The sequence below is a fragment of the Dryas octopetala genome, chromosome 4, assembly GCF_963921425.1.
Source record: "Dryas octopetala chromosome 4, drDryOcto1.1, whole genome shotgun sequence".
Lineage (NCBI taxonomy): Eukaryota > Viridiplantae > Streptophyta > Magnoliopsida > Rosales > Rosaceae > Dryas > Dryas octopetala.
The window spans coordinates 13,365,758-13,393,049 of NC_141369.1; the positions used below are offsets into that span (position 1 = coordinate 13,365,758).

At 33.6% G+C, this 27,292-nt stretch overlaps 2 protein-coding genes across 6 annotated transcripts; one reads left to right on the forward strand and one right to left on the reverse strand.

Annotated features, from left to right (window-relative positions):
• Window positions 1–12,250: 12,250 nt before the first annotated feature.
• On the forward strand, window positions 12,251–17,585 carry MMH-1 (MUTM homolog-1). Of its 4 annotated transcripts, none has more exons than XM_086239740.1 (10): window positions 12,251–13,026; window positions 13,163–13,214; window positions 13,376–13,421; window positions 13,923–13,991; window positions 14,081–14,206; window positions 14,412–14,462; window positions 15,655–15,732; window positions 15,851–16,094; window positions 16,235–16,269; window positions 16,389–17,585. In XM_086239740.1, the coding sequence occupies exons 1-10, from the start codon at window positions 12,798–12,800 to the stop codon at window positions 16,791–16,793; spliced, it is 1,335 nt and encodes a 444-aa protein (XP_086095866.1). In that variant the 5' UTR covers window positions 12,251–12,797; the 3' UTR covers window positions 16,794–17,585. The 4 variants fall into 4 exon arrangements, with proteins under 4 accessions (XP_086095866.1, XP_086095864.1, XP_086095868.1 ...); XM_086239738.1 differs by having other exon boundaries at window positions 12,253–13,026; window positions 13,376–13,433; XM_086239742.1 differs by having other exon boundaries at window positions 12,253–13,026; window positions 13,376–13,433; window positions 15,851–15,950.
• Window positions 17,191–23,608, reverse strand: LOC147287008 (alpha/beta-Hydrolases superfamily protein). 2 transcript variants are annotated; one of them, XM_086239744.1, is made up of 12 exons: window positions 23,232–23,608; window positions 22,378–22,453; window positions 22,211–22,296; window positions 21,827–21,920; window positions 21,637–21,713; window positions 21,343–21,470; window positions 20,414–20,485; window positions 19,845–19,915; window positions 19,688–19,763; window positions 18,477–18,620; window positions 18,282–18,387; window positions 17,191–17,313 (listed from the first exon to the last, which is right to left on the reverse strand). In XM_086239744.1, exons 1-11 carry the CDS (start codon window positions 23,535–23,537, stop codon window positions 18,348–18,350), a joined length of 1,170 nt encoding a protein of 389 aa, XP_086095870.1. In that variant the 5' UTR covers window positions 23,538–23,608; the 3' UTR covers window positions 17,191–17,313; window positions 18,282–18,347. The 2 variants fall into 2 exon arrangements, with proteins under 2 accessions (XP_086095870.1, XP_086095869.1); XM_086239743.1 differs by having other exon boundaries at window positions 17,191–17,663.
• Between the last annotated feature and the right edge of the window lie 3,684 nt (window positions 23,609–27,292).

Here is a 27,292-nt window from a genome sequence, read left to right on the forward strand (position 1 = left end):
TAGGATCAACTTTGAATATTTTAATTTACCCTTAAAACTATGTAAAACCCACTCAAGAAAAATGTGGGAAAATGTTGAGGTTTTTTTGGTGTTTTTATGCCTAAATGAAATACCGAATGGTATTTTTTGGTCCTTAGATTTCTTGGCCACTTAGAAAGGACCTAAAATGGGTTAAGAAACCATTTGGTATTTCGTTTGGGTCTAAAAGGACCAAAAAATCCCTTTAAAAAAAGTCATGTTAAAACTGCATCTGGTTTTTTTTAATAGAAAATGTGACGTAAAATCATCATCGAGAGATATGACATTGTAAAAAATTATAAATTAAAGTGATAAATTAACTCAATTTTTAATTTAAAAGGTGTAATGAAAATAAGTCTTAAATTCAGACAAGTAATGTGTAAAAAAGTCATTTCATAATTTATTGTGCATAAAATCAGAAAGGTTTTGTATGTTTTATTATAGGGAACATCTATTAGTACCTAGAGAACTACTCAAAGCCTTAAAACACATCCTCTCACTCCAATTTTTCTTTATTTTCTCAGTTTACATTCATTTTTTTTTTTACTATACATCCTTTTGTAATTTTCAAGTTAGAAAATGGTCGGTCATGGACCATAGCAAGATGCGAATATATATCTAACATAAGGATGGTCATGGCAGCATGGCAGTGCCGTACTGGTTGGTGTGGGAGGTAAAGCAGAAGTGAAGGCCAAATTGTTCAAATTTCCTATTTAAATAAGAAGGTGAATAAAAATAAAACATATTTTATACAATTTAAGGGGTGAGCAACTGGTTATATATTGGTGCAACTAGAATTGCCCTTTGTTTTATATTTTGTCTTTTTCTTTTTTTACTATATTATCTTGTCTTTTTCCAAAATTAAAGTCTTTATTTTAAATGTTAATGCATCCAGTCTACATATTATAAGGAGAAATGGAAATATACAAAGAGAAATAAACTTCACAGTTGGTGTAACATTCTAAATAGCTAAAATGTTATCCTCTCATGCAAACAGTAAGTAGGTAATTAAAATGAAACTAATAATATTCAAAGGGTTAAAATAGTAATAAAAACAAATTAAACTTTCAATTTTCTGTGGAAGTTATAAGATGTGAAAAGCAATCTCACACGCACAAAATGTATTCGAGGATAAAGGTGTTTCTCGATTCGAAATCATTAATTTTCGATAAAAGTAATAATCAAATCTAAAACACTATTTTTGGCCGGGTAAATCTAATATACAATAATGTGTTGAATAATACTAAGTTTAAATTTCGCTTCAAAATATACTGTATATACTAACTAAATATCGAAATACTACTATTATTTTGTTATTTTCTATCTTCTCCTTCTCCTTTCTATCTTTTTGTTTCTTCTCTCTTGTTATTTTCATTTTGCAATGAAGTCTCATAATTGAAACTTTTCATCTTTATATATATCACCCTCTAAAGATAGTTTCTGCAAAAAAATTTATAAAATTGAAAGTCATTTGATTATCCAATTAATATAAAATAAATTGATGATTTTGGTAATAGTCAGATTACTGTTTGTTTATTTAATAACAGTTACATGACCAAACGATTTTCATTTTAATTATTTTTTTTGCCAAAATAATATGTAAATGGTAATCTAAAAAATAAACGGTTCTAATTATAAAACTACACTAAGAATAATAAGAGAAAATGTAAAAAAAAAATTGTAGCTAGCATTCCTCGTTATTGAATTAGAAGTATTCAAATATTAACAAAAGAATTAATCAGACTTAAAATCCTGTAAGTGAAAAAATAGCAATTATTCCAAAGAAAATTAATTATACACATAATAAATAAACTTTTTGATTTATTTAGAACATAAAGAAACTTATATTTTTCTGTTAAGGCAATTTATATTTTCTCATACATATTTGATAGTTCAAGGTAGTTTAGGACCAGTAAAAAAATCTAATATAAGGTTCACGTCTTCCTATAGAGGTTTTACTACAAAAAAAAAAAAAGTTTTATTAGTTAGGACGTTTGGGGAAAGGGAGTACGTATTGCTATAAAGTTAGTTTACTTTTTTTTTTTTTGGCTTTTTGTTCTTGTTTTTTAGTTAGTTTACTTTTGTATCATATTACTTAGAACAAATTACATTTTAATATGAAAAGCGCTTACTTTTTAGATGTCTATATAGCATGAAAAATGCTTACTTTTTATGTTCAAAAAAAACAAACAAAACAAAACAAACCTTTCAAACCTTTTAAATATTTCAAAAGAATATTAGGAAAAAAATATAGATTGACCTTTCGATTAATGAAGTGTTTAGTTTCTGAGCTAACATGTTGCAAGTGACATGTTTAAAAAGTGTTTTTTGTTCAACATATTATATAATTTATAATTCTTAGAAGAAACTGTCCTCACATAGGCAGAAAGAAGGAGTAAGTATTAATTTATTTTTTATCCTTTTTGGAGAATTTTAACAGGAAGGTAACGTTTAATTATTAGCTTAGACAATATTTATTCTTGTAAATTATTAATGCTAGTTTGATATAAATGTTGACCTATTCTTTAACAATTTAAGTTCTTGTGGTTCAATAATTTTTTAACATGCATGGTATCAAAGTTCTTTTTCCAATAGGTCGTGAGTTCTACTAATTACTTAGTACTTACCATGTACACTAATATGTCAAAATAAAGCTTATTTAATGATCTTTCGTGAGCTAACTTTATATTGTATTTCAACGAACTAAGTTGTTTATTTCTCAGTCTCTATTCAAAGATAATCTCTACAAAAAATAGACAAATAAGAAACCATTAAAATATATAATTTTAGTCAATAATAGATGAATGTGTTTTCGACATATACTTAATTAAAATGATGACTATTTATCAAATGGTTAAATAGTTTCTGATTCGCCTAAATTTTTTGTAGAGAAAATCCTTGAACGAAAATCTTAAAAATAAACGACTTATATTGTTGAAATATAATATAGAGTAGCCTCCACATAGAATCCTTAACTAACATTATAGGGAATTTCTGATAACTATATCAGTCAAGCTATATATATTTGGACGTTATTAGATGTGGTTTTCGGTTTTCCTTTGTAATTCTTTTTTCCTTCTTCAAGAAAATGGCTAAAAACTTGCAGCCAATTGTAGCCTTGCAGGATGGTTTTGGTAGTGAAGGATTACACATGACATTTTTTAAATGGAAATTAAAGTGTACCTAAGTACTGTCCTCACACCACAGCCACCAGCACTAGTTGATTATCGCGTTCCTAGCTCATGAAAGTTCATTTTTTTAGAAGCTGGATGTAATTTATTTAATAATGTAAGATTTTCTTTTGGTAAATAATTCCTTGTTACTTTGTTAGAGATTAAGTACCACTAATGCACCATTATTTATTAATGTATACTATGTTATAAACGTTTTTAAGTTTTCTTTCTGTCAGAATTGTGTGATACCCAATGGTGATCCCCAAATACCTAATACCCAAATCAATTTTAGGTAACAAAAAGTGTAAAAATATAGATTTTGGGGATCACCAACACCATGGTGTTAAGGCCCAAATATGAGAATATTAATATTTAACTCATTTACTTAATCTTAAAATTAATTAAGTGTCCGTTAATTAAATATTTAAAATATTTTATGATTAACAATATTATATCATTGTTAATAATTTAATTAGCTATTCAAAATGACATCAATATTAATATTAAAATATTAAAAACGTTAAACACAATACAATTTATTTCATTTCACAATACAAACACATAAACTAAACCACAAACATATAAACTAAACAACATTGGCCCCTCAAGTATGTGGTGCACCTCCCGCTTGGATCCATATGTGCTCAATCAAATTTTCCTTCAAGTGTGCATTCACACGCTTGTTCCTAATCAAATTGCGACGGACATTCTCCTCAGGTAAAGATGATGGAGGCCCACCTTGTATACTTAGTTCTACACCGTCATACTCTGCTTCTACCCTTCTAATCGCCTATTCCACGTTAAATTTATTAATCAAGACTTCTAAGCATATTGAATTCACTAAATTTAATGAAAATGTGGTGTAAAAGAGAAAAAGATGTGAAGAAAAAACTAAGAATAATGAGGTTTATATATAATTTTTCGTGTACTAGCCGTTATAAAATTAAAGAGAATTTTAAAAAAATATCTGAATTTTTTCGAATTTTTCTATATTTATTATTATTAATTTTTTTCAAAAATACATTTAACTAATCTGGGCCATTGATTTTCAACGGCACGCAGATTTGGGCCGTGAATTGCAAATCAAAACAAAGCCAAAACTTCATGCATGAGTCGTTGCTTTTCAATTACCCATCATGTCACCATCCATTCCTTTATTCTAACTGTGGAGCCCGCATGCAGCTTTGACATCATGAGCTTTTCTATCAGCTTTTATTTGTTGGTGGGCTAGCCATTTAATTTGGTTTTGGATATAGTCTATACCCAAAACTGGGGATAGTTTTTGGGTCTCAAAAAATTATAGGGATCACATTCCGGCCCATTGTGGCTGAACTATACCCATTTTATACCCAAAAAATAGGTTTGAGGATCAAATTCAAGCTACATTGTGGAAGGCCTAAGACAATTGTTTACACATGTGGTGTATATGGACTATGGAGAAACAAACAACATGACCTACCATTCTTAAAGTCAATTACAATATCTGTTAACTATCAGAAGTTAATTATTAGTACGTGGATAGACCAAGATTTGATGTGAAAACTAATTAATTGGACATGAAAAATTTGTGGTCATTGCCAATAGCGGAGCTATATGGGGACCAGGATGTAATTGTTTTGAAAAAATTCCTTACTATATTAATTGGTTAGAAAAACGTAAAGGCTTAATTATCGATTTACCACCCAAAACTGTAACTCATTCTCATTTGCCACCTGAAAGTTTTTTTGTCCCAGATTAGCACCTGTAACTTACATCCGTATCCCATTTTACCTTGTTCCGTCAACAATTCGGTTAAAAATGATGACCTGGCTGTTAATGCTGAGGTGGCGCACAGGATGTGCGCCACGTGTCACATATTTTCTTGTATTTTTTATTTTTTTTATTTTCCTATTTTTATAAACTTTGAAAATTAATTAAAAATAGCTTTGAACTTAGAAAAATACATGAAAAATTCCTACTGACTTGTCTTGACTAGTACTAATTTACTATGGCGTCAAAATGCCAATTTTCCCTCTAAAAGTTTACATAAAATTTGGAAAGTCCAAATTTATTTCTAGAAAATTAAAATACTCTAGACTCTTTGGAAATTCAAAGGATAATCTCCCGAACTCCAAAAAATATGAGGTCTGCACCGTTAGTCTTCTAAAAACTAACAATACCTTTCTCGTGAACACTTGCTACCCAAAAGACCTCTCGGTCTTAGAGGAAAATAAATTTCCCTATAAAATAAATTATAGAAAAATTCTAGAATTTCTGTAAAGTCTCGAAATAATTCTCTAAAACAGGCTTTTGGTAATTTCCAAAATATTTTTGAGAATTTGTCCAAGAGTTTACGAAAATTCTAGAATTTATTTAATAGAGGGAAATTTATTTTAATGTTTTAGAAATAAATTTGGACTTTCTAATTTTTTTGGAAATTTTTAGAGGGCAAATTGGTAATTTAACCTTATAGTAAATTAGTGCGAGTCAAGACGAGTCAGTAAGAATTTTTCGTGTATTTTTCTGAGTTCGGAGCTATTTTTAATTAGTTTTTAAAGTTTATAAAAATAGAAAAATAAAAAAATTCAGAAAATAAAAGAAAAATGTGACACGTGGCGCACATCCAACGTGCCACGTCATCATTTTCATGAAATTGTTGACGGAACAAGGTAAAATGAGACACGGATGTAAGTTACAGGTAGTAATCTGGGACAAAAAATCTTTCAGGTGGCAAAGTGAGAATGAGTTACAATTTTTTGTGGTAAATTGATAATTAAGCCAAACGTAAATGATGTTTGATAAAAGATGGTCCCTATGCACTCTCACAGTTTCACTTGATGATTTTAGTTATATGAAAGAGGGTAGTCTACACTTTAAATAGGCCCACTATATTCTATATTTCATATATATGTACGTACTTGAATTCTTGATGACACTTTCTAGTATATAAATTTAATATTTGATGCTTGATTTGTATCTTGAATTTTGTATAAAAATAATTCTTCATAATTATACTTTTTGTTATAGTAAATTATCTCTTAGTATCAAATCACTAATAAACTTAGTGTAAATGACCCTAACTTAAAAAATTAGCGTAAAGGACAATATTTGGATTTTTTTACAAATGCATTTGTTGTATTTTTACAGATGCACTGATTTCGTAGATATACTTATTGTATTTTTACATATGCACTGATTTCGCAGATGCATGCACTTGTTGTATTTTTACAGATGCATTGAGGAGCTCCGCGGATACCCAATTTTTCCCAAGAAATTACCATCCCTAGTGTATAGGGTGATGACCCAATATCCCCGTCCCAAAGTCGTAGAGACAAATGTTAATTGTCCCCACCTCGTTTAAATTTCTCTTATAGATTTGATTCTTTAAGAGTGGTTCGGTGGGGACCTGATTTTTCAAAGAAATTACAATCCCTAGTATATAAGTTTTGTAATGCCATAACTTCACCATCTTTATTCCAATTTTGTTCCATACTGCACTTCGGCTTAGGTGTTCGCAGCTCCATCTTCCTCGGTTACAGTTATTCTTTATTTTTTGGAGTCTTTCTGGCTCCTTTGGTGGATGTGGTTCTTGCTCAGTGCTGACGCGATGAGATATTGGGGATTCTGTGGGTTCTACTCACTTCCACCTCACGGTGGTTCTCGGCTTCCAACCACTGGCGGAGTGGCTCTCCTGACCCACCTCCTTTGCCTAGGGTTTGGTCTTCTGTTTAGATGGCCTTTTTTAGGCCATTTATTAATTGTTTTTTATGTTGTGGGCTTGTGGGCTCCTATTTTGTATTTTCGGTGCCTTTTGGGTTCTTTTAATGCAATGCTTATTTCGTCAAAAAAAAAAAAAAAACATGTTGACATGTTACCTACCAACTACGAGAGCTTAAGGAAAGATATGTCAGTTAATCTTGCTTATGATCCTATCATGATAGAGCTTTCTCAAAATTGGTCAAAGCATTTATTCAGGTAACAGGCATGTGCATTAAGAAATTTTCTGTTGACATGCTTTCGATTCAAATTGACAATTTAAACACATATCAGAGTATTTTTCCAAGCTGATTTGATGCAATCAATAAAGCTACTTAGTTTTATTTAGTTCCCTCTCCCCTCTCCCAATAATTCTGGTACAATTAGTTTTATTCCTTATTTATTTAAAAAAATTACAATATATTTGATCTATCATTCAATACAAACAGACAGGGATATGAAAAACAAGACAGGTAGGCTTCTATCATTACTCACCTTGTTGTTTTCTAAAGCAATGAAAATAAATGTGCACCTGGAGAGCACGTTTTTGTTGTGAGTTTCAGAGTTAGGCAGTTAGCAGAGAATAATTGAATTTGAGGAAAATGGGTAAATATATGGTGTCGGTGCTAAATGGGGTGTTCGGTATTCCCCAAACTGCTGCACAAATAGTTAATGTTGGCATCATCATTGTATTTGGGAGAGAAGAAAACGTACGGCTCCTGTTTGTCTGGACTGCCCGGTTTAATGCCCAGATCGATGCTGACTTAGTGACTTCTAATCGTGCATCAATGAAATGACGGATTTGGTTTTATAATTTATCTCGTGCTTATATCTAAAATTTACGTCAATCAAAACGTTAATCTATAAATTTAAAATAATGTAATTTTGGATATAAACATAAGATAAGTATCAAAAAAATTAATGGAAGATCTATTTCAAATGAAATATGACATTATCATGTTTACAAAATAATGTTTGAAATTTTAATATTGAGAAAATTATAAATTTGGTCAACTTATTTTATATCTAGTTCAATTTTGGTTCACGATCTTTTTTAAATTTTATTTTGATCCACTAATTGTTCCACTTGTTCAATAAATGTCCAAATTTGTTTTCTCAAATTTGTCCTGCATTTTACCCTATCAAATCTCAGTCAAATTCAACATATACTTGTTTTAAACTTATGTATCTCCTATTTACAACCATATAAAGATCATTCAAATCAAAGTTCTAAAACTCAAGATAATTTACCCCCAAGTAGGATATCTGAAATATCAAGCTTTCTTAGAAAAGTTTTAGATTTTTCAAACTTCACTTATCTTTGATTATAATACTCCAAATTGATTCTTATGACTAAGAAATGATGAAATATAACTTATACTTCAATTATAATTGAAGAAAACACAATCAAAAGAATTTAAAATCATAACTTGAAAAAGATCGTTGACCAAAATTGAACTAAGTATAAAATAAGTAGACCAAATTTGTAATTTCCTCTTTTAATATTTAATATCTTTAACCTTGTATATGATTCTTTTGATAGCAAATTACAAAAAAAAAAAAAATTAATAAAAAGTTCCAATATTACAAATAGGTCAATACAAAATTTCATATCCCATATTAGTCAATAGTATATTTTTGAGAAATTACATTTTAATCAATGGTCCAGCCTATTTTAGTCACTAAGCTCAATTCACTTAATGATGTCATGTATTTTGGTTATATTAGAAAATATCAATTTGCCCATCCCTATTTTTCATTACTTATGGGCATAAAATTATGACATTACTCTTAATTTAATTTAGGGTATAAAAATGGAGTGCATGGTATATAAATGAAGTTTAGGGTTTATAATTAAGGTTCCGGAGCTAAACTCTAAATCATATTGTTGCGTAGCAGTTAAATAGAAATCTAAATATAAATAGTAATGTATGTTTATTAATTTATTATAATTCATATTTTTTTATTTTGGTCAATAATGACTAAAATAAAATTATGAAAAGTGTATTGATTAAAATGTAATTGTGAAAAATTTTATTGACTTATTTATAATTAGCCCTTCTTTGGAATACTAGTTTAATGTTAGTAAAGACAAATGATAAGATTTTACTCGTTTGGGACCAAGTTTATATGGGGACCATAGATGGCCCTAGCCTGCCCCCTTCCCCACCCTCCTATTTCAAATGAAATATGACATTATCATGTTTGCGAAATAATGTTTGAAATTTAATATTTAATATCTTTAATCTTATATATGATCTTTTGAATACTAGTTTAATGTTAGTAAAGACAGATGATAAGATTTTTACTCATTTTGGACCATAGTTTATATGGGGACCATAGATGGCCACACCCACACCCACTTGTTTTGAAAATAGCAAAAAGTAAATGATGTTTAATAAACTAGATACACGACTCCCCCACTTGATGATTTTAGTTTTATGAAAGAGGTTTAAATAGGCTTTATATCATTCATTTATTCTATGCTTTATATATATTTTGAATTTTTTTCTTTTATTTGGAAGAGAGGAATTGAACTTGGTTGCAAATAGAGCAATTCTACAATTTATTCAACTCAGCTATTCCAACAACTGCTATATACTTGAATCCTTATAATAATTTGTAAATTACATTTTTTGCATTAAACAATTCTTCATAATCATACTTTTTTGTTCGGCCCTCCAATAACAAATTTCTAATCCCGCCACTGGTTGGATTATAAATGTGTGGTTGAGTTATATATGAAGATATTAGTAGATTTGTAAGTAGTTGGCTTTGCTTCTCAGTTTAGAATATTTTGGGTCTATTATGTATCATATTGTTAATTTCTAATGTGAAGTCCCATTTAAGTCGTGCGGTGAATAGGTGAGGTTGGGTCACCTGACTTGTCAGTTGTCACCTCTCTCTTTCTTTCAAACTCTTCTTCATATTTTTCCTAAAAAAGAGTTTATTTCACCCAAAAAAAAAGTTTGTTTTTTTTTTTCTTTTCCCACTCCTTTGTTGAAAATCGATAGGACAAAAAATTAGATTAAATCATCCACCATTTTCATGTTTACAAGAGAGTTTATATATTACATGTATGTCATCAATTAACTTTCGCCGTTCCATCTCCTTGAAGGATCAAGATCAGCATCTAGGTATAATTTAAGTACAATTTAAATCAAACACATGAATCTAAATTTATTTTTTAATTTGATATCTTATATGAGGTAAGATTTATGATATTTGTAAGACGCATATAAGATTTGCTTAATGTGAAAAAGTTGAGAAAAGTTAAAAGTTATAGCATATTTTTAAGTAAAACTATAGTTAGTTTTATTTTTTGTCGCTCTTATACGAAACTTAATTGTTTTGTTATTAAATTTCATTTAATAGGAACACAGATTCGGCAGAGGATACAAAAATATGTTTATATCCCCTTTGGAGAAAGGTGGGTTGGATTATTGTTAAACTTGGACCGATCGATCAAGGGTGAATGAAACAATGGAATCTCCGATTACTCAAATAAGCCAAAGCATTGGATTCTAAGTCAACTACTTTTTTCTTGCATGGTCAACGAAAATGATTTCAAAGTAAAATTAAACTGGGAGTTTCCTTCGTATTTTTACTTCTATTTTTTAATTTTTTGCGGTCCATTTTAATTTTTTTGTTGTCTTCATATTAAGAAGTCAAATGCAAATACAGTTTAATTAGTCGGAAAAAAAAATTTGAATCTGAAATAATACACATTCCATAATTAAAAAAATGCCAAAATAATTGTGTTTTACTTGGTGTTTGGCGTACCTTATCATGGTACATGCTAAATCTTTTGAACTTTTCAAACTAGCTTTATTCTATTTTATGCACCCGCTTGTGTTGTTGAATCTTCCAAAAGGTTTTCATATAGTTCTCTCATAATCAAAACACAAGTACATATAAACTCAATATTCTAAATTTGATTCTTGTGAACTCAAACTTAAAAAACACTTGAATATGCTTGATTTATATACTTTACGAATGATTGTGAATATGTAAGTTTTATCTTAAGCTTTTTACCTAATTAGAAAGTAGGTTATGGAGATTTTTCTCGTTACCTAATCAAAGAATCAAATGAGCTTCTAAACTTATCAAGAAATTTTGATCATGACATCTAGTTACACTCAAATGTTGGCATCCATGTGGCTTCACTAGCCAATATGAAGGGACACCAGTCGTCTCTAACTTTGCCTGAGGCTAGTCATGGCTGACCTAGTGGAAGCCACCCATGGTGTTAGCCTTCAATAAGATTAGGTTGATTATCGGGTCAGTCGTTTCCAACCTTAATTTAGGGTTAAGTTTTTCCTTTTCTTTTTTCTTTTATTTGCATTAGGGTTAAATACAAAAATTGTCTATAAATTTTACTGTGATTCTCAATTTGGTCTATTAACTATAAAAAGTGTTAATTTGGTCTACGAATTTTTCAAGTTGTACTAAACCAGTACAAATGTTAATTTCTATAAAAAAATTTAAGCCAAAATGTGATAAATTGACTGAAATACTCCTGAAAATGTAGTCACATAATGTGCACATGACTAGTTCTGTTAATTTTTTGGATGAAAGTTAATGTTTGTACTGCTTTGGTACAATTAAAAAAATTCGTAGACCAAATTGATACTTTTTATAATTAATAAATCAAATTGAGAATCACATTAAAATTTGTGTACCATTTTTATATTTATATATGCAGCAACAAGTGCGATAGGGATAAAATTGTCAATAGCAAAATTATTAAAACGTGGATGTGGACCATGTGGTGACTGAAGTCTTGGCCTGTGAATCAAAACACGAAGTTATAAATCCCTGCCAAAAAAGAACAAAAAGTTCAAAATAGAGTACTTCATTGGTCCCCCACCTAGTAAACTCATAGAATCATTGATATCTAGTCAAATCTTGGTTGTGGTCCTTGTGGACGATTGTTCATTGTTGTATAGGCCTCCAAAATTAATGAGCCGATCACTAGCCCGATCGATCCTTTAACTCCCATTGGGACCATCAGAATAAAAGGCCCATTTCTGTTTTCGGAATTAATTGTGTCGTTATTTATAGAATTATAGGTGGGAGTGCTTTGAACCCAGAAACATGTTATGAATAGGAACACTATTTGAACCAATTACCTTTAACAACAACTCTTTTCCAACTTACATGATTCATACATTGGATTCTACAAAATAAAATGTTAAACCCTGTTGAATAAATTGATGACACACAAGTTGATAATACAACATTTTTTTACAATAAAAAAGCCAATTACCACACGTGTATCAAGAGGCTAGTAAAAAATAAATAAAGCATGGGTGTCCAATTGTCCATACACAATAATATCAATATATAGGAACATTACTTCTCTTGTTCCCTAGTTGGAAGAGCTCCTTCAACCCCCTCTCACAAGAGCATGTCATTTTTGTCTTTTCATTCTAAATAAATAAAAATTTAATTCACAAATTGAATAAAAATACTAGAAAGGACATGCATCGATGACTCGGTGAGAGAGAAGAGAGTTGGAACTTGGAAGAGCTCCTCAACTATAGACTGAGGCAAGTATTGTTCTATAAATAGTGCTCCTATTGGAGACAATCTAATGGGCTTGGCTTTTGGGCTACAGGCCTGCCAGATGCCCAATTTATTCTAGCCCGACTAGTATGCTGTCAACTCCACTAATCCCATTAACCGAACAAAATCTCAACCGTTGACTGTACATACGACCAAAATCCGTACACACAAACGGTTGATCTTCCACAGACTCGCTGCACCAGCCGCAGAGGATCTCACCCTCTCCACTATCACTAGTTCACTACTCCGCAGAAACCCCAAAACCTCACTCAACCAAAAAGCGCGCGAACCGGAGGCGACGAAATGCCAGAGCTACCGGAGGTGGAGGCGGCCCGGAGGGCCCTGCAGGAGCATTGCTTGGGGAAGAAGATAAAGAGAGCAGTCATCGCCGACGACCCCAAAGTCATCGACGGCGTCTCGAGCGCGGACTTCAAGGCCTCGATCTTGGGGAAGACCATCGTCTCCGCTCACCGCAAGGGCAAAAACTTGTGGCTCCGCCTCGACTCGCCTCCCTTCCCTTCCTTCCAATTCGGTGCCGTTTTGATAAACTCACTGTCATCACCATTACTGTCATTTATCATTTATCATCATCATTATTATTATGACAATGTGCTATAGAAATTCATATAAATGCTTTGTCATTGATTTTGGGGTTGTCTGTGTTTCAGGGATGGCGGGTGCTATATACATTAAAGGGGTCGCAGTCACGAAGTATAAGAGGTAAGCTCCGCACCCATGAAACGAAATGAATTAGAAAGACTGAATTTTGGGGAACCCTTTGGTGTTTTTAGTTGACCCAAATGAAGGGTTTATGTAAAGATATGATTTTATTGTTATGTATGTATATATTTTTTTAAAATGATGTAGAGAATCGCTTGCAGGTCTGCTGTAAAGGACACTGATGAGTGGCCATCCAAATATTCCAAGGTTTTCGTTGAAGTATGTAAGGATTGATTGCTATTCTTGACACCAATGGTGGTGGTTTTGTTTTTGTATATGTGCTTATATAGTAATGATTTAATTAAATGAGATTTTTATATCACTGAAGCTTTGAGGATTCATGTATGTTCTTCTAGTTGTTTGTGGTTTTATATCAAATGTATTCAAACGACGAGACTACTAAATCTCCTCAATTGTAATTATACACATCACTCAAAATTTTTGGTTTTTGAGTTGTTTCGGAATACTTTGGTTAAGATAACGGTTACTCTTTGAAGGGTTCCTTCTTTTAGAACTTTCTCAACGCTTAATTGTCTTACCTGAGAATGTGGAAGAAGCAAAAAAGTGGTGAGGATTTAGAGTCATAAACTCAAGTACATTCTGATTTCTGAATGAATGTATATTTATGTGTCTTTCATGCTGACAAACAACTTTTCTAGCCAAAAAGTATGCTTATTGCTTGATAACTATTGAATACTACCTGGGCAGCTGGATGATGGTCTGGAGTTTTCTTTCACTGACAAGAGGCGATTTGCTAGAGTCTGCCTGCTCAAAGATGTATATAAAATCCTCCTTGAATCTGTAAAGTTTGCATGTTTCTCTGCTTTGAGCTCGCAGTCTAATAAACTTTCAATTTGCTGGTACAGCCAACTTCCGTGCCCCCCATATCTGAGCTTGGGCCCGATGCTCTCTTGGAGCCTATGACAGTAGATGAACTTTATGAATCCTTGAGCAAGAAGAAAATTGCAATTAAGACTCTATTGCTTGATCAGGTTAGTACAGCTTAGTGCATTTCTCTTGAGCATGTTAAGTGTTAATGATCTTCTTACCTTAAAACATGAACCATAGAGTAATCTAGAACTAGAAGGGTATAGCTTAATGTGTAAATATCATTTCGGATTCTCTATTATGTCTTTACAGTATAGATAACAACTTCAATTATCTATTTACTTATTTTTGCTTTTTACATGTTTGCAGAGTTACATTTCAGGAATTGGCAATTGGGTTGCTGATGAAGTACTATACCAAGTCAGTCTGGTGTTTATACTTGAACCTTATGAATGATTATTCTTATATTCACAGTGTGTGTAGTTGAAATGAGAATGAACTACTCATCAAAAATAAAAAGAAAGATTGAACTATTAATGGGCCCAGAAAGGGATGAGATTGAGATAGATGAGTTGCACTACTAAAAAATAAATAAAAATAACTTGACTGATTTATTTTCTGTACTTGTAGATAAGAGCATAGCAGTTATATGGGTTGGTCTGCAGAGGAGATGCATTGGTGACCTAGATTTATGAGGGCTGTAAGATTAGGGATTAACTGTTTCAAGCTCTTTAGGCCTCGTTTGGTGCATAGAATAGGATTGGATAGGATAAATAGCTAAATTCATGTGTATTCAAGGAAGAGCATGTAGGGTGTCTTCTAACTTGAAGGAAGAAGATGGGAAGAAGATGGATTATTTAATCTCACCATTTTTGGAGGAATTGGAAGGGATAAGTCTTCCCTTATGATTAGTCCATTTTAATACATCTTATTCCTTCAAGTTAGAAACTTCTTCCTTGAATACACATGAATTTAGCCATTTATCATATCCAATCCTATGCACCAAACGAGGCCTTATAGGCTACAAACTAGTGGTGTGATGTGGGGAAAAACTTTCTTTGGACTTTCTGGCATTAACATCAGGGTTAAATCTCTTTATATGCTGTTGTGGTGTTCGAGAGGTATTGGCTATCCTTGTAAGAATAAAGCCTCTAGGTTCGTCCTCTTTTGGTAGGCTCATAGCATTAGGTAAGATAACCGCATATTACTTGGTCACAAGGCACAAGTTAATAATTAGTGATGTTATACTCATCACTTGCTTCTCTGTTGCTTGGTAGCTTGACTCTTTCCTTGTTGGATGTTGTGGGTTTTGCCTAAATCTTTGCTTGAGGTGTTTGAAACCTGGAGAGGGGCACATGGGAAGCGTAAGGGTGGCATAATTTGGCTGACCTCCATTAGCCAGGGTTTAAGGCTTTGTGCAACTCAATTCTGTTTCCTGGGGCATTGGAAATATTATTAATAAATCCATTTTATTTGATACAGAAAGGAACTCCTAATTTATATCTGGTGCTGATTCTTAAAGCTAGAAGCTTTAGGTTATTATTGGTTTTTATTTTGTAGATGTAGATTATGTCTGATGGTGGAGTTTTACCGTTTATTTGATTTCTTGCAGGCAAGAATTCATCCAGAGCAAAGTGCTGCCAGCCTGTCCAAAGAAAGTTGTGGAACTTTACACAAGAGCATCAAAGAGGTGAGAGATTTAGCTTCTATATTGAGTCTCCGCTAGTACGCAATATTTTTTTTTTTTTTTGGGAGGTAAATATGCACTCTTCAATCTTCATTGCAAATATAGAGGATGATACCTGTAGGTTATTGAATATGCGGTTCAAGTTGATGCTGAATCTACCCACTTTCCCCTTGACTGGTTGTTTCATTTTCGGTGGGGCAAAAAGCCTGGAAAAGTTAATGGTAAGAAATTGGTGATGTATGTGGTCAATGTGATTTTACAGGTCATTGAAAAATCACTTGAAGTTGGAGCAGATAGTAGTCAATTTCCTAGTAATTGGATTTTTCATTCCCGTGAAAGGAAGCCTGGAAAGGCTTTTGTTGATGGTTTGGTTCCTAACCCTTACTGCTAATACGCATGCACAAAGACATATCTATGCCAGCTTTGAATTAAGCACAATTTGCACTTCCTTTTTATCAGGTATCTTTGGTTGCATCACTTAAATTGATATTTTCTTTTAATGCAGGGAAGAAAATTGATTTTATCACCGTCGGTGGCAGGGTATGCCATTAAAGAGGCCCTCTTACACTGTTTTTGGGCTATTCCAAGTTTTTGTTTTTGTTCCTGTTTTATTTTTGTTTTTTTGCTTTAGTTTCTTAATTTTTCTTTTGTTCTTCTAGACTACTGCATTCGTACCAGAGTTTCAGGAGTTAAGTGGAAAGCAAGTTACCAAAGCAGGGAGTAAAAAAACTAACAAAAGAAAAGGAGGTGGTGATGATGTCGAGGAACCAGCAAGTGATGAAGAGGAAGTTAATCGAAGTGCAAAGTTGAAGAAAGGCAGGAAGCCTAGAGCTCAAGGTACGAGGTCTTCAGCGAAAAGAAAATCTAAAGAAAGTGATGATGAAGACAATGACAATGATGATGATGATATTGATGACGATGCTGATGACAATGATCATGAGGATGAAGACCAAAAGAAGAAAACAAGAAAGGTGACTTATAATAAGCAATCCAAGGCAGAGCATACATCCAAGAAAAAGGTACAGACCAGTCAAAACAGTAAGAAGCTGAAGAAGAAAGCATAGGTAGCTGCTGAGGTATATAAAACAGCTTTGATGCCATGCCCGGTCATGTTTTGGAAGAACCGAATGATGAGCGTACGTGTGCATTCAGTTTTTGTAACTCTAGTTAGTAGTAGCCGTTTTGTCTTGAAACTGGGACCAATTTTAATTATGTGGTTAAACTAATGACTTCCATTATGTATTATATGCTCAACTGTTGTTGGAAATATGCATTCCTCTCCTTGTTTGCACCTAAAAGAGTGGTTTTCTTCTGATGAGTTTTAAATGCCTTGTAGTAGAAGCAAAGACTCTTACTGGACTTTCAAGTTCCAAGACTAACTAAAATTACAGAACCTCAAGAAGGGAAAATTATGAAATTCTCAGTGTTTAATATCAATACAAAAGAAATATATGGAAAACCTGAGTCAAAATGTTTGCAATATGATATACACAAATCAAAAGTAGAAATATTTACGCATCAATTGGCAACTTCTAGGGTCTTTTTGCCATTTCATCAATCCTCTCAAGTCATGCAGCTGTTTGACTGAAAGGAAACCAAAGAGGAATGGATAAATTTAAGGTACATTCTGTTGGTACTGGTGCTAATCATTGACTCCTCACCCTCTGCTTTGGAAATTGAAAAAAATAGAAATATTTATGCAAATTGAAAAAAAAAAAAAAAAAAAAAAGAGAAAATAAATCAAGAATTCCAACTAAGAAATCATACGACTTAAGGAAATAGGAAAACTAATGAGCAAATTAATAGGATTATATTTCAACCATGCAGCTATAGCATGTTCATGTACTAATTATTTGCTGCAGGGGGACAATGGAGTACACTTCTGGTGCACATCGATCTCCTTCCAAAACTAAGATGGCAACTCTTAAAGCATTCTGCAAAAGATTAATTGTTTTTAGAATATATGACCACTTGACTATAAATTTATAACGAAAAAAACGTGCTACTTTCCCTACTATGTTTTCATGTTTACCCGAGAACTAGGAGACCCTTGCTCAAGATCATGTTATGAATAGTAAATACCAAAATTATAATTAAATTGATGCCCATGTTATTATTTTAATAATCTTTCAGATGTATTATTTTTCCATCAGAATTGATCGAGTGTCGTCTAAAACAAGAGCATAAGTTCACTACTTAACTTAGTTATATTAAAGATTTTAACATCAGCACCCTGGCCTCTAGACTTATTGAATGTACATCTGACTCTCTGAGTTCAAGTTGTCTGATGTACATAAAGGACTGATTTAAGTATAGATACTGTCTACTGAAGCCCACTCTAGGTAGTATCCAACGGAGGCAAGGAGCTGCTGAACAATATTATGGTCAATGGTCATGAAATACGTATTTCTTAATTAGAGAGTACAGACTAATTCATCTGCATAGAACTTACTTATCTGACATTTGCACAAGTAACTCCACTTAAGTTGAAAGAAGAATTACAGGGGAGTATAAGCAAGTCAGTGACATTTCTAGGGAGAAAGCTTTCTTACCTTTAAACAATTAGCTTAAGAAGATGATGCCGGTTTCCAGATTAGCCGTGGACTCGTGCATTGAACTTAAAAGAATACTCTCAGAGCAGTAACAACTCTCTCAGGCCTGTTGTTTGTTTTTGAATAATTGATTAAGAAAAAAAGAAGAGGCAAAAAGTTTTGATGCACATGAATTCTGTACCAAAAGTCATTTACCAGTCCTCCTGTGGCATATGCCCGGCACCTTCTATCAACTTAATCTTGACAGCAGTAGGGTTTCCTTTCTGAAACTCTTCTGCCACAGATTGAGGCAGATACTTGTCTGCAATCCCCCATGCAAGTAGAATCGGTGTATCCCATCTGAAGTCCAGAAACCATTATTTAACAAGCATCAGCAGGATGTAAAATACATAATTGGAAACATGAAGATGGGTAAAAGATGAAGTTAGAAAATTATACAACATTTTCTCTTTGACCATGAAATTACCATCATCAAAGTTTATGAGACCAATCACTATGGATGGTGTATTAATTTATCTAATGTAACAGAACTGCAGAATACTTTGACTATTAGATGCTCAAGAAGTGCAACTTTTGATGTTTGGATTATGCCTTGCTCACTATTTTTCTGTTCGGAAAGAAAACGATTTTGGTCCTTGTGTTTTACCTCGAAAACATATTTGGTCCCTATGGTTTCAAAACTCTACATTTGGTCCCTGTATTTTATATTATTTGCAATCTTAGGACATGTTGCACCAAAAAAGAAATTTTTTCTCAAATCAAAACTAATAACTTGTTTAAACTCGCCAATTTTACCCAAAAATGACCGAAAATCATGTATGTAACCTTAATTTGATTTTCAAACAAAAATTTAAAGAAATCCCAAACTTACATTTAAACCCTAAATTTTTTTGAGCCTCAATGTTTTTAGCAAATAAATACGAAAATGAAAATTGAAAAGAGTTTTAGAAAACCCATAATATGGTCTTTGAATTCCCCAACAAAATTTTTCTTGAAAAGAAATGGATAAGTTATCCCCAAATTGAAATTTTGAGTTTTGTTAAAATTGTTTTAAAATTGCAAACAACATACAAAACAAAGACCAAATGTGGAGTTCTAAAACCACAGAGACCAAATGTGGAGTTTTGAAACCATAGAGACCAAATATGTTTTCGGGGTAAAACTGTTTTTTTCCCTTATTTTTTTTCCATGCCCACTTGAGTTAGTTACTAATACCAACCCTTTCCCTTGGGAAACGATTGACAACAAAACCTGGCAGCCACCATGCAAAATTCCAAATAGAATCTTTTACGGGCTCAAGTTGTCATTTTAAAATGTGTCAACCTTTTCAGTTCAAAGATATACATATGACAAGAACATGCAAACCACAGCCAACATATTTAAAAGGTAACCCAGTAAAGCTATACCTTCCAGATGCAAAGCCAGATGATATTTGGCTTAAGATACTTTGGAAATTAGCTTTCCTTGCAGTTTCCAGTATAGCTGAAACATCAAAACTGAACACATCGGCCCTGAAAGTTTCTTGAGTCAAAATATTGTCAATAGAAGAAATGGATTACATACCAAATCCAGGTGCACTGCTTGCCAGATATGGTAACCGATACACATCAGCCTTTTCCAGCTTCAAGACGTAACTGTTGAAAGTAAGAGATGTTTTTGTAAGATATATGCTAAATCTCATTAGATATGAAGGTAAAAGGTTATCAAAAAAAAATTGACAGTTGCCAAGGATGCTAATTCTTTTTTTTTTTTTTTTTCAATCTAAAAAAGAATTGCAAAATTGATGTGCTAACAACTAAATTTTCTGCATACATATTTGTCACATGCCTATTACATTACCATGGAAAATATGCATATGTTGAATACTATGTTTTGACATCTTTATACATTTAACACAATGCCTTAAACCAAGTAGTAGCATCCTCCAGGCCTAACAAAAAGTACAAGCATCGTCAGCTTAATTGTAGCTGAGTGCTGCTTTAAGTCTATGTACATACTAACAGTAGCATGTGTTATTGGGAAAGAAAGACAAAAATAGCACCAAAGAGAGCTGTCAATATGCTTTCGATGGCCTACAAGAAAGATATATCTGATGTGATTCCACAGACTGGATAAAAGAACTAGATACGTACGCGCTACCTGCTTCAATAAAGCGCTCAGCCATAACAGCATTCTGGCATGTAAATTCACCAAAAAGAGGTATTCTGAAAAGAATAAAAAGAAAACAGTAATGGAATATAGAAGCAGATAATACAAGGAAAATTAGAAATTAACTGTTATATGTATGATAAGCTCAAAACGAGCACATGAGTCAAGCCTCAATTTGAGCCTTCACCATAATATTCAATGCTTCATAGTAAATAAGACATCACTGGGCATAAAGGGTCCATTAGCCTACAAAATCAGCTTCAATCTTAAAGCAACTTAAAATAGATATGGGCTACCTTCTCCTTGTTTCACACTAGAACGTCTTAAAAGTAAAAACATACAATCCAAAACCAATTGGCAATGGGTGGGAAGGCCCAAGATTTTATCTATTGTGATGTAAGGCTTGAAATACCTGATGTGAGATTTTTATATTCTCAACACCCCCCTGACATGTGGTTGGACTAAGCCACACACCTGGGTCAAATATATTGGGTGACGAGAAGATGTGTGGTCAAATTGGCCTGACACATGCCCCACTTTGATACCATGTTAGAGTTAGAGCACCAATTTGTAACCAATTGGAAATGGGTGGAGAAGCCCAAGATTTTCTATATTGTGATGTAAGGCTTAAAATACCCAATGTGAAGTTTTTATATTATCAACATAACACAACAATGCCAGTTAAAGAAATATTATAAACAATAAATAATTAAACTTTGATTCGTATGTTTTCTATTTGGTGGCCCTAATGTTCAGTGAAGCATACATGTCTTTCTCAGCAAAGATCTTTATAAATATCAGGTGATTAACTTAAACTTGATGATAATGTAAAAACTGCAACAAATTTTGTCAAGAGGAAAACCTGCCTTTAATCTTATATTATTTTCTCAGATCTCAAGTAAGAAGATCAAACCTTAGTTGCTTAAACAGTCCAGGAACAGGAGATGAAACTGTGAGTGGACTATTTAGAATTGCAAGCTTTGATATTCTGCTTTGATTTTTTAAGGCCCATGTCAATCCATATGAACCGACGAGAAATCCCTTCAAGAAAAGGATGAAAGCATGTAAGATACATAGTTGAAGTACAAAAGTACTTATAACATAGATTTAACTATAGCTTAACTAGAATTTACTGAACTCTTTTGAACCAGAATATCTTTCATCACAAATACCACTCCAATAGCTTGTCTTCTACAAGTGTTCAAACCTGAACGACTAGATAGAAAGGAGATTTGATCCCCAGCACATCTAGTAATTTGTCAAATTCCTCATGGAACTCCTTTTCTGTAGAGGAAACATAAATTTCAGACAAGAATATAATGAGCATTATTTATTGAGCCCCCCCCCCCCGAAAACAAAAATGATGAGATGATAAATTTTTTATTAAAAGAATACACCTGTGTAGTCAAATCCATATCCGGGCTGTGGCATGTCACTGAAACCAAATCCTATCCAATCAGGTGCAAAGCAGTGAAACCCAAGATCTGACATCTACTCAAGAGTCAAGATTAAGGCAATGATTAACAAATTTAACAATAACAAGCTGACGGCTAAGGCAGACTAAGCCACAATAAAGATTCATTTTACATGAACATGAGATTGAAGAAAATGTATTGCAAGAGTGATCTCAGACCATGTAGATGTAGGCGGTCAAAAGATTATAGCATGGATTAACTACTGTATAGCTTCTTAAGCTTTTTGTCCTAAGCATTTACAATAAGCCAAAATCACCAAAGTTATTAGAGGTAATTTATAATATCTAAAACAGAATTCAGCTGGACCTGAGACATAACATTTCTGTAGCTATAGGACTGTGTAGGAGCCCCATGAAGGAAGACAACTGTTCCATCTGGGCTCTCAGCCGATCCTGCAAAGTAAAGCCGATCTTATAAAGCTATCAAGAACAGAAAGAGGAACTAATTAATGTCACAGCAGAAAAAAGGTTTACCAGTTTCTCTCACAAACCATCTAAGCTCCCCCGATCTGAAATATTTGCCATAGTCCTTCCCCTTGTCTTCTATCCTCTAGAATAAAAAATACATGAAATTGTGTACCAATATCTGGCTCTATATCAGCTTTTTAAATAATCATATGTAACATAAAAAATAAATCTAAAGCAAATTACTAAATGAATACAAATTCAAGAATTCCAGAGTCATGGTGAAATTGAATGCTATTTACTGGTGAACAGTTATCCTTGATAACAATTCGGGCTATGACTTCTATCTTGTGCATTAATGGTTAACCAAAATTTCAGCTTTTAACTTCCATTCGAGCTATGAGTAATTCCAAAGTGAACATTGACTCAATTGCTGTCAACATTTACAACTTTGTGTGGTTCCTTGTTATAGTTCAGAGGAATTCTAGTAACTTTAGTAATCACATGTGATTGACTGAAAGTTAATTATAACTTTAAGTTTTCGATTTCAGCATAATAAATTTAACGAACTGTTTGTATATGCATAAACGATGAAATGGATATCCATGTGTAATAGACCATAATGCAAATACTTGCACCATGGCTTACACTCTTTTTAATGAAACCCACTTGATAAATTGACAGTATGATGAGATTGAGTATGCCAAATTGCCAATACACTCTCAGGGACTGTATAAGACAGACTTCATCAAAAGTTCAAAACCCACCAAAAAGGCACAAAACGCATAAGGAAATGATCAGTGCATTGAAGAGAGTTACAGAAATTAACCAAGCCAAAATTCTTCAACACAATCTTTAATAGCACATAATAAAGAATTTAGTACTTCAAAACTCAAAAAGAGTGAGCAAAATTTTGAGCTTACATAAAGCATTTGGCCGACATTGCCATCCTCTGCAGGGTTATCTGGGAGCTGAATGGCACTACGGCTTGATGGGTTATCAGTGACAAAGCCAAATGGGTTGAAAGCTGGTGAGTCTGAGTCTCTGTCTTTGTCCTTGGTTTGGTCTTGGTCTGAAGCATTGGCTGTGACTCTTGATCTTCTACTACTACCAGTACCAGTTATGAGCCAGCGGAGGTTAGATTTGGGTTTGAGAGAAGTGGGTATTGTGGAGAGAGGAGAAGAGGGTGGGAGCAGGTTGAGAGGGAGAGAGAGCAGAGCCCAAGCCATTGATGGTTGTGGCTGTTGGAGCTTGGAAGTTGAGAACCAACGGTTTGAACGAATAGATTTTTCTTTTCCTTTTTCTCACTCTAGAAGGTTTAAATGGCTACACACACCAATGAAAAAAATTTTGGGTTTCGAGAAAATTTCGATGAAAATTTCGAAAATTTTTAAATTCAGAACAAAAATTCGACGGAAATTATTATCAAAATATGGAAATTTTGAATAAAACTTTACTATATGTTTATTTAACATATTATTTACTACATTGATAAAAAACATTGAAAAAACCAAATTATATGGTAGATTTCATATGATATGTGATGAATATAATACGCGCTGGAGGCAAATACTATTAAATAAAATTAGTAGAATGAATAAATAAAATTATTATATTCTTTATACTCTATAATTTATACACTAAATCCTATATACTCTATATACTAAATCATATATACTTTATAATATATACACTAAATTTTATATATTTTATAATGTGTATTCTATATTCTTTAGGATATGATATAAGATATTAAAGTTTAGGCTCTTTAAGATATTTTTAATTATTTTTATATAAAAATGTATTAGGATTTAAAATTTAAAAACAACTAAACGAAATCTCGAATTTTTTTTTTCTTTCTAATTACACAAAGACCCCAAACCTCAAGTTCTCAATCAATTCTAAACTTTTTTTTTTTCCTTTTTCTTTTCTTTTATTTTATTTTTTTTCTTTTCTTTTTCTTTTCTTTCCTTCCTTCCTTTCCTTCTTTTCTTATTTCTTCCCGTGACTTCACCAAACCCATTCTCTTTCTTCTTTCCCACTGCCCAGCCACCAAACCCATTATCTTTCTTCTTTCCCACTGCCCAGCCACCAGACCCACACCGAAACCTTCTTTCTCCTCCCTCCTTCTCTTCCTCCTTTCTCCTTCTTTTCCTCCTTCCCTCCTCGATCTCTTCTCTCTCTTCGATCTACTGCCTTCGGCGACGGCCGACGACGAGGCCAGCTCGCCTCTTTCTCCCCCTCTCCCTCTGGTCTCCGCTTCCTTCCTCAATCCCTCACTAGCTTCAATTGGGTATTTAGCGAAATTTCGCTAAATTTCGGCAAAATTTCGAATATTTCGGCGAAATTTTTCGATATTTGGTCGAATGGGTGTTAAAATTTCGGAACCCTTAAAAATGGAAATTTCAACCCTTGCACACACATGACACTAATTCATTTTAGAGTCTAATTCATTCTATAAGTCTTTTTTAAACTAAAATCGGTAATGATTTAAATTTTTTAATCAAATTTTTTTATTTTTTTATTTCTTTGATGATTTTATATTAGGTTTTTAACTCTAAAATTTTTGGCGGAACTTAACTTGTAGCCTCTATAAAGCTCACTCTACACCCTAGAAGGGGAAATACTCTTCAAATCGGGAGATAACTTTATTATTAATTAAAAGAATTTTCTTATAAATTTTAAAACACTCTCGATCTCTAACTAAAAGCTGTTTTCTAAATAACCTAAACCTAATTATCTCTTTATTTTATTTTAGATGTAGATTTTTTGAACTTTCACTTTGTCATGGCCCTTGTGGCGGGGTTATATGTGTGCTTGAGGCGGCCCTGGTTTTGTAATAATTTAGGGCCTGTTTGGTTCAAGTTTTGCAGGCTTGAAAATGGAAAATCAATTTCATTCCTATATTTGGTAAGTACATAGAAAGGAAAATCAATTCCTGGTCTAAATGAATCTGATGCCCTTATTGGGGGAAAAATAAAACTCTTGCTAGAGCAATGAAATTGATTTCCTCCTCTTGGGAAAGCATTTATTGCTTCTTTTTGGACAAAATTAACACTGCTATTATTTCAAAATAAATAATAAATTATGGTACAATTGGAAAACTGACTAAACACAGCATTTATTATTCTAATTCTTAGTTTACTTTTTCAAGCTTACTAAATACAAGAAAGAGAATTTTACATTCCTTTCCCCTTGGAAAATGCAAAAGAATTAATTTCCCAATAAATTAATTCCGTGAACCAAACGGGCCCTTATAGTATTATAAAATTTTTGAGAAAATTTTGTATAATGGCCCCTCAATGTTTTGTGGCTTTTTTTTTGTGGGTTCATTATACAAATACCCCATGAGGTTGTTCGTGTTTTCACATATACTTCCTGAAGTTTAAAAAATTATAACAAGATTTCCTAAGATTTTAAATCGTTTTCAAATAATCTCTTCTATTAAAATTCCGTTCAAATAAATCGTTTTCACAAGAGTGCTGCTATTCGCACACCCTTTTTTTTTCTTTTTGCACACCATTTTCCCACTTTTTCTCATTTCACACCCTCACACCCTTCCCATAATTAAATTTTCTCATACACACACCCTCCCAATTACCATAATATCCCCATTTTATCCAACACACCCCATCAACTTAGAAAAAAAAAAAAAAACACACCCCTTCCCTCCTCCTCTTCCCCCTCCCTCTCTCTCTTCCCCAGCCCACCCCCAACCCAGCCCCGACCACCCCAGCCCCGTCACAGCCCACCTTACCCCAGCCCCGACCCACCCACCCAGCCCCTCACCCGACCACCTCTTTCCCTCCCGCACCTTCCCTGCACTACCCTCTCTCTCTCTCTCTCTCCGCCCCCGCAGCACCACCTCCTCTCTCTCTCTCTCCTCCCGCGCGCAGCATCCGTTCGACACTGGTCCGCCGAAAATGTCACACTCATTCGGCAGTTATCCGCCGAACGATGTGAGTGAGTTCGGCAGGTACCCACCGAACATCAAGGACCCGTTCGGCAAGTACTCGTCGAACCAGCTACTCGAAGAAAATTTCTACTTGGGCGAAAGGAGGGAGGGAAGGAGAGAGAGAGAGAGAGAGAGAGCTGGGTTAGTGCGAGCAGAAGGGCACGCCGGGTGAGCACGTCGGGAGAGAGAGCTTTGATGGTGCTGCACGCGGTGGCTGGAAGGCGCTGCACGCGGTGGTGCTGCAAGGGTGGGGCTGGGGTGGTCGGGGTTGGGTTGGGGTGGGCTAGGGCGAGACTGGGGTGGTCGGGGGCTGGGTTGGGGTGAGAATGGGCAGGGCTAGGGTGGTCGGGGTTGGGTTGGGGTGGGCTGGGGCGGGGCTGGGGTGGTTGGGGCTAGGTTGGGCTGTAACGGGGAGAGATGGTAGAGAGAGGGAAGGAGAGATAGAGGGGATGAGGTTTTGGGTAATTTTGTTTTAGGTGTTTTGTGTTATTTCACAAATTAAAATTTTGGGTTGTGCAAATAACAGCCCTCTTTCACAAACATGAGTAGGTCTTCGTCAAATTAACTCATTTTTTGTTGTTATTTTTGTTATTGTATTTTCATTCAAAAATCAATTTTGCTCCAAACCATTAACGGAGTCACCTTTTGATGGTAATGTAATAAACTATAAGGACCAAAAGGATAACAAAAATTGAGGGAACTAAACTCAATTCATGATTCAGATTCAAAGTGATAATGGAACGAAACTACATGACAAAAATGACAAAAAAAAAAAAAAAAGAGTTTATAGGGAAGAAAGTAAAAGTTGGGGCAAACTAGATGGACACAAAAATTTTTTTTGACTTATTGTGAAATGCCCTCATACATCTGTTTATTTTCGAAATACTCCCAAAAACCGTTTTAACGGTTTTACCCAAGGGATCTCAGAGGACCCAGACTCCCTATATTATCCAATTTGAAAATACAGCACAGAAGGAGGACTTAAACCCAAAACAAAGAGTGGCCAAAAAAAAAACCCAAAACAAAGAA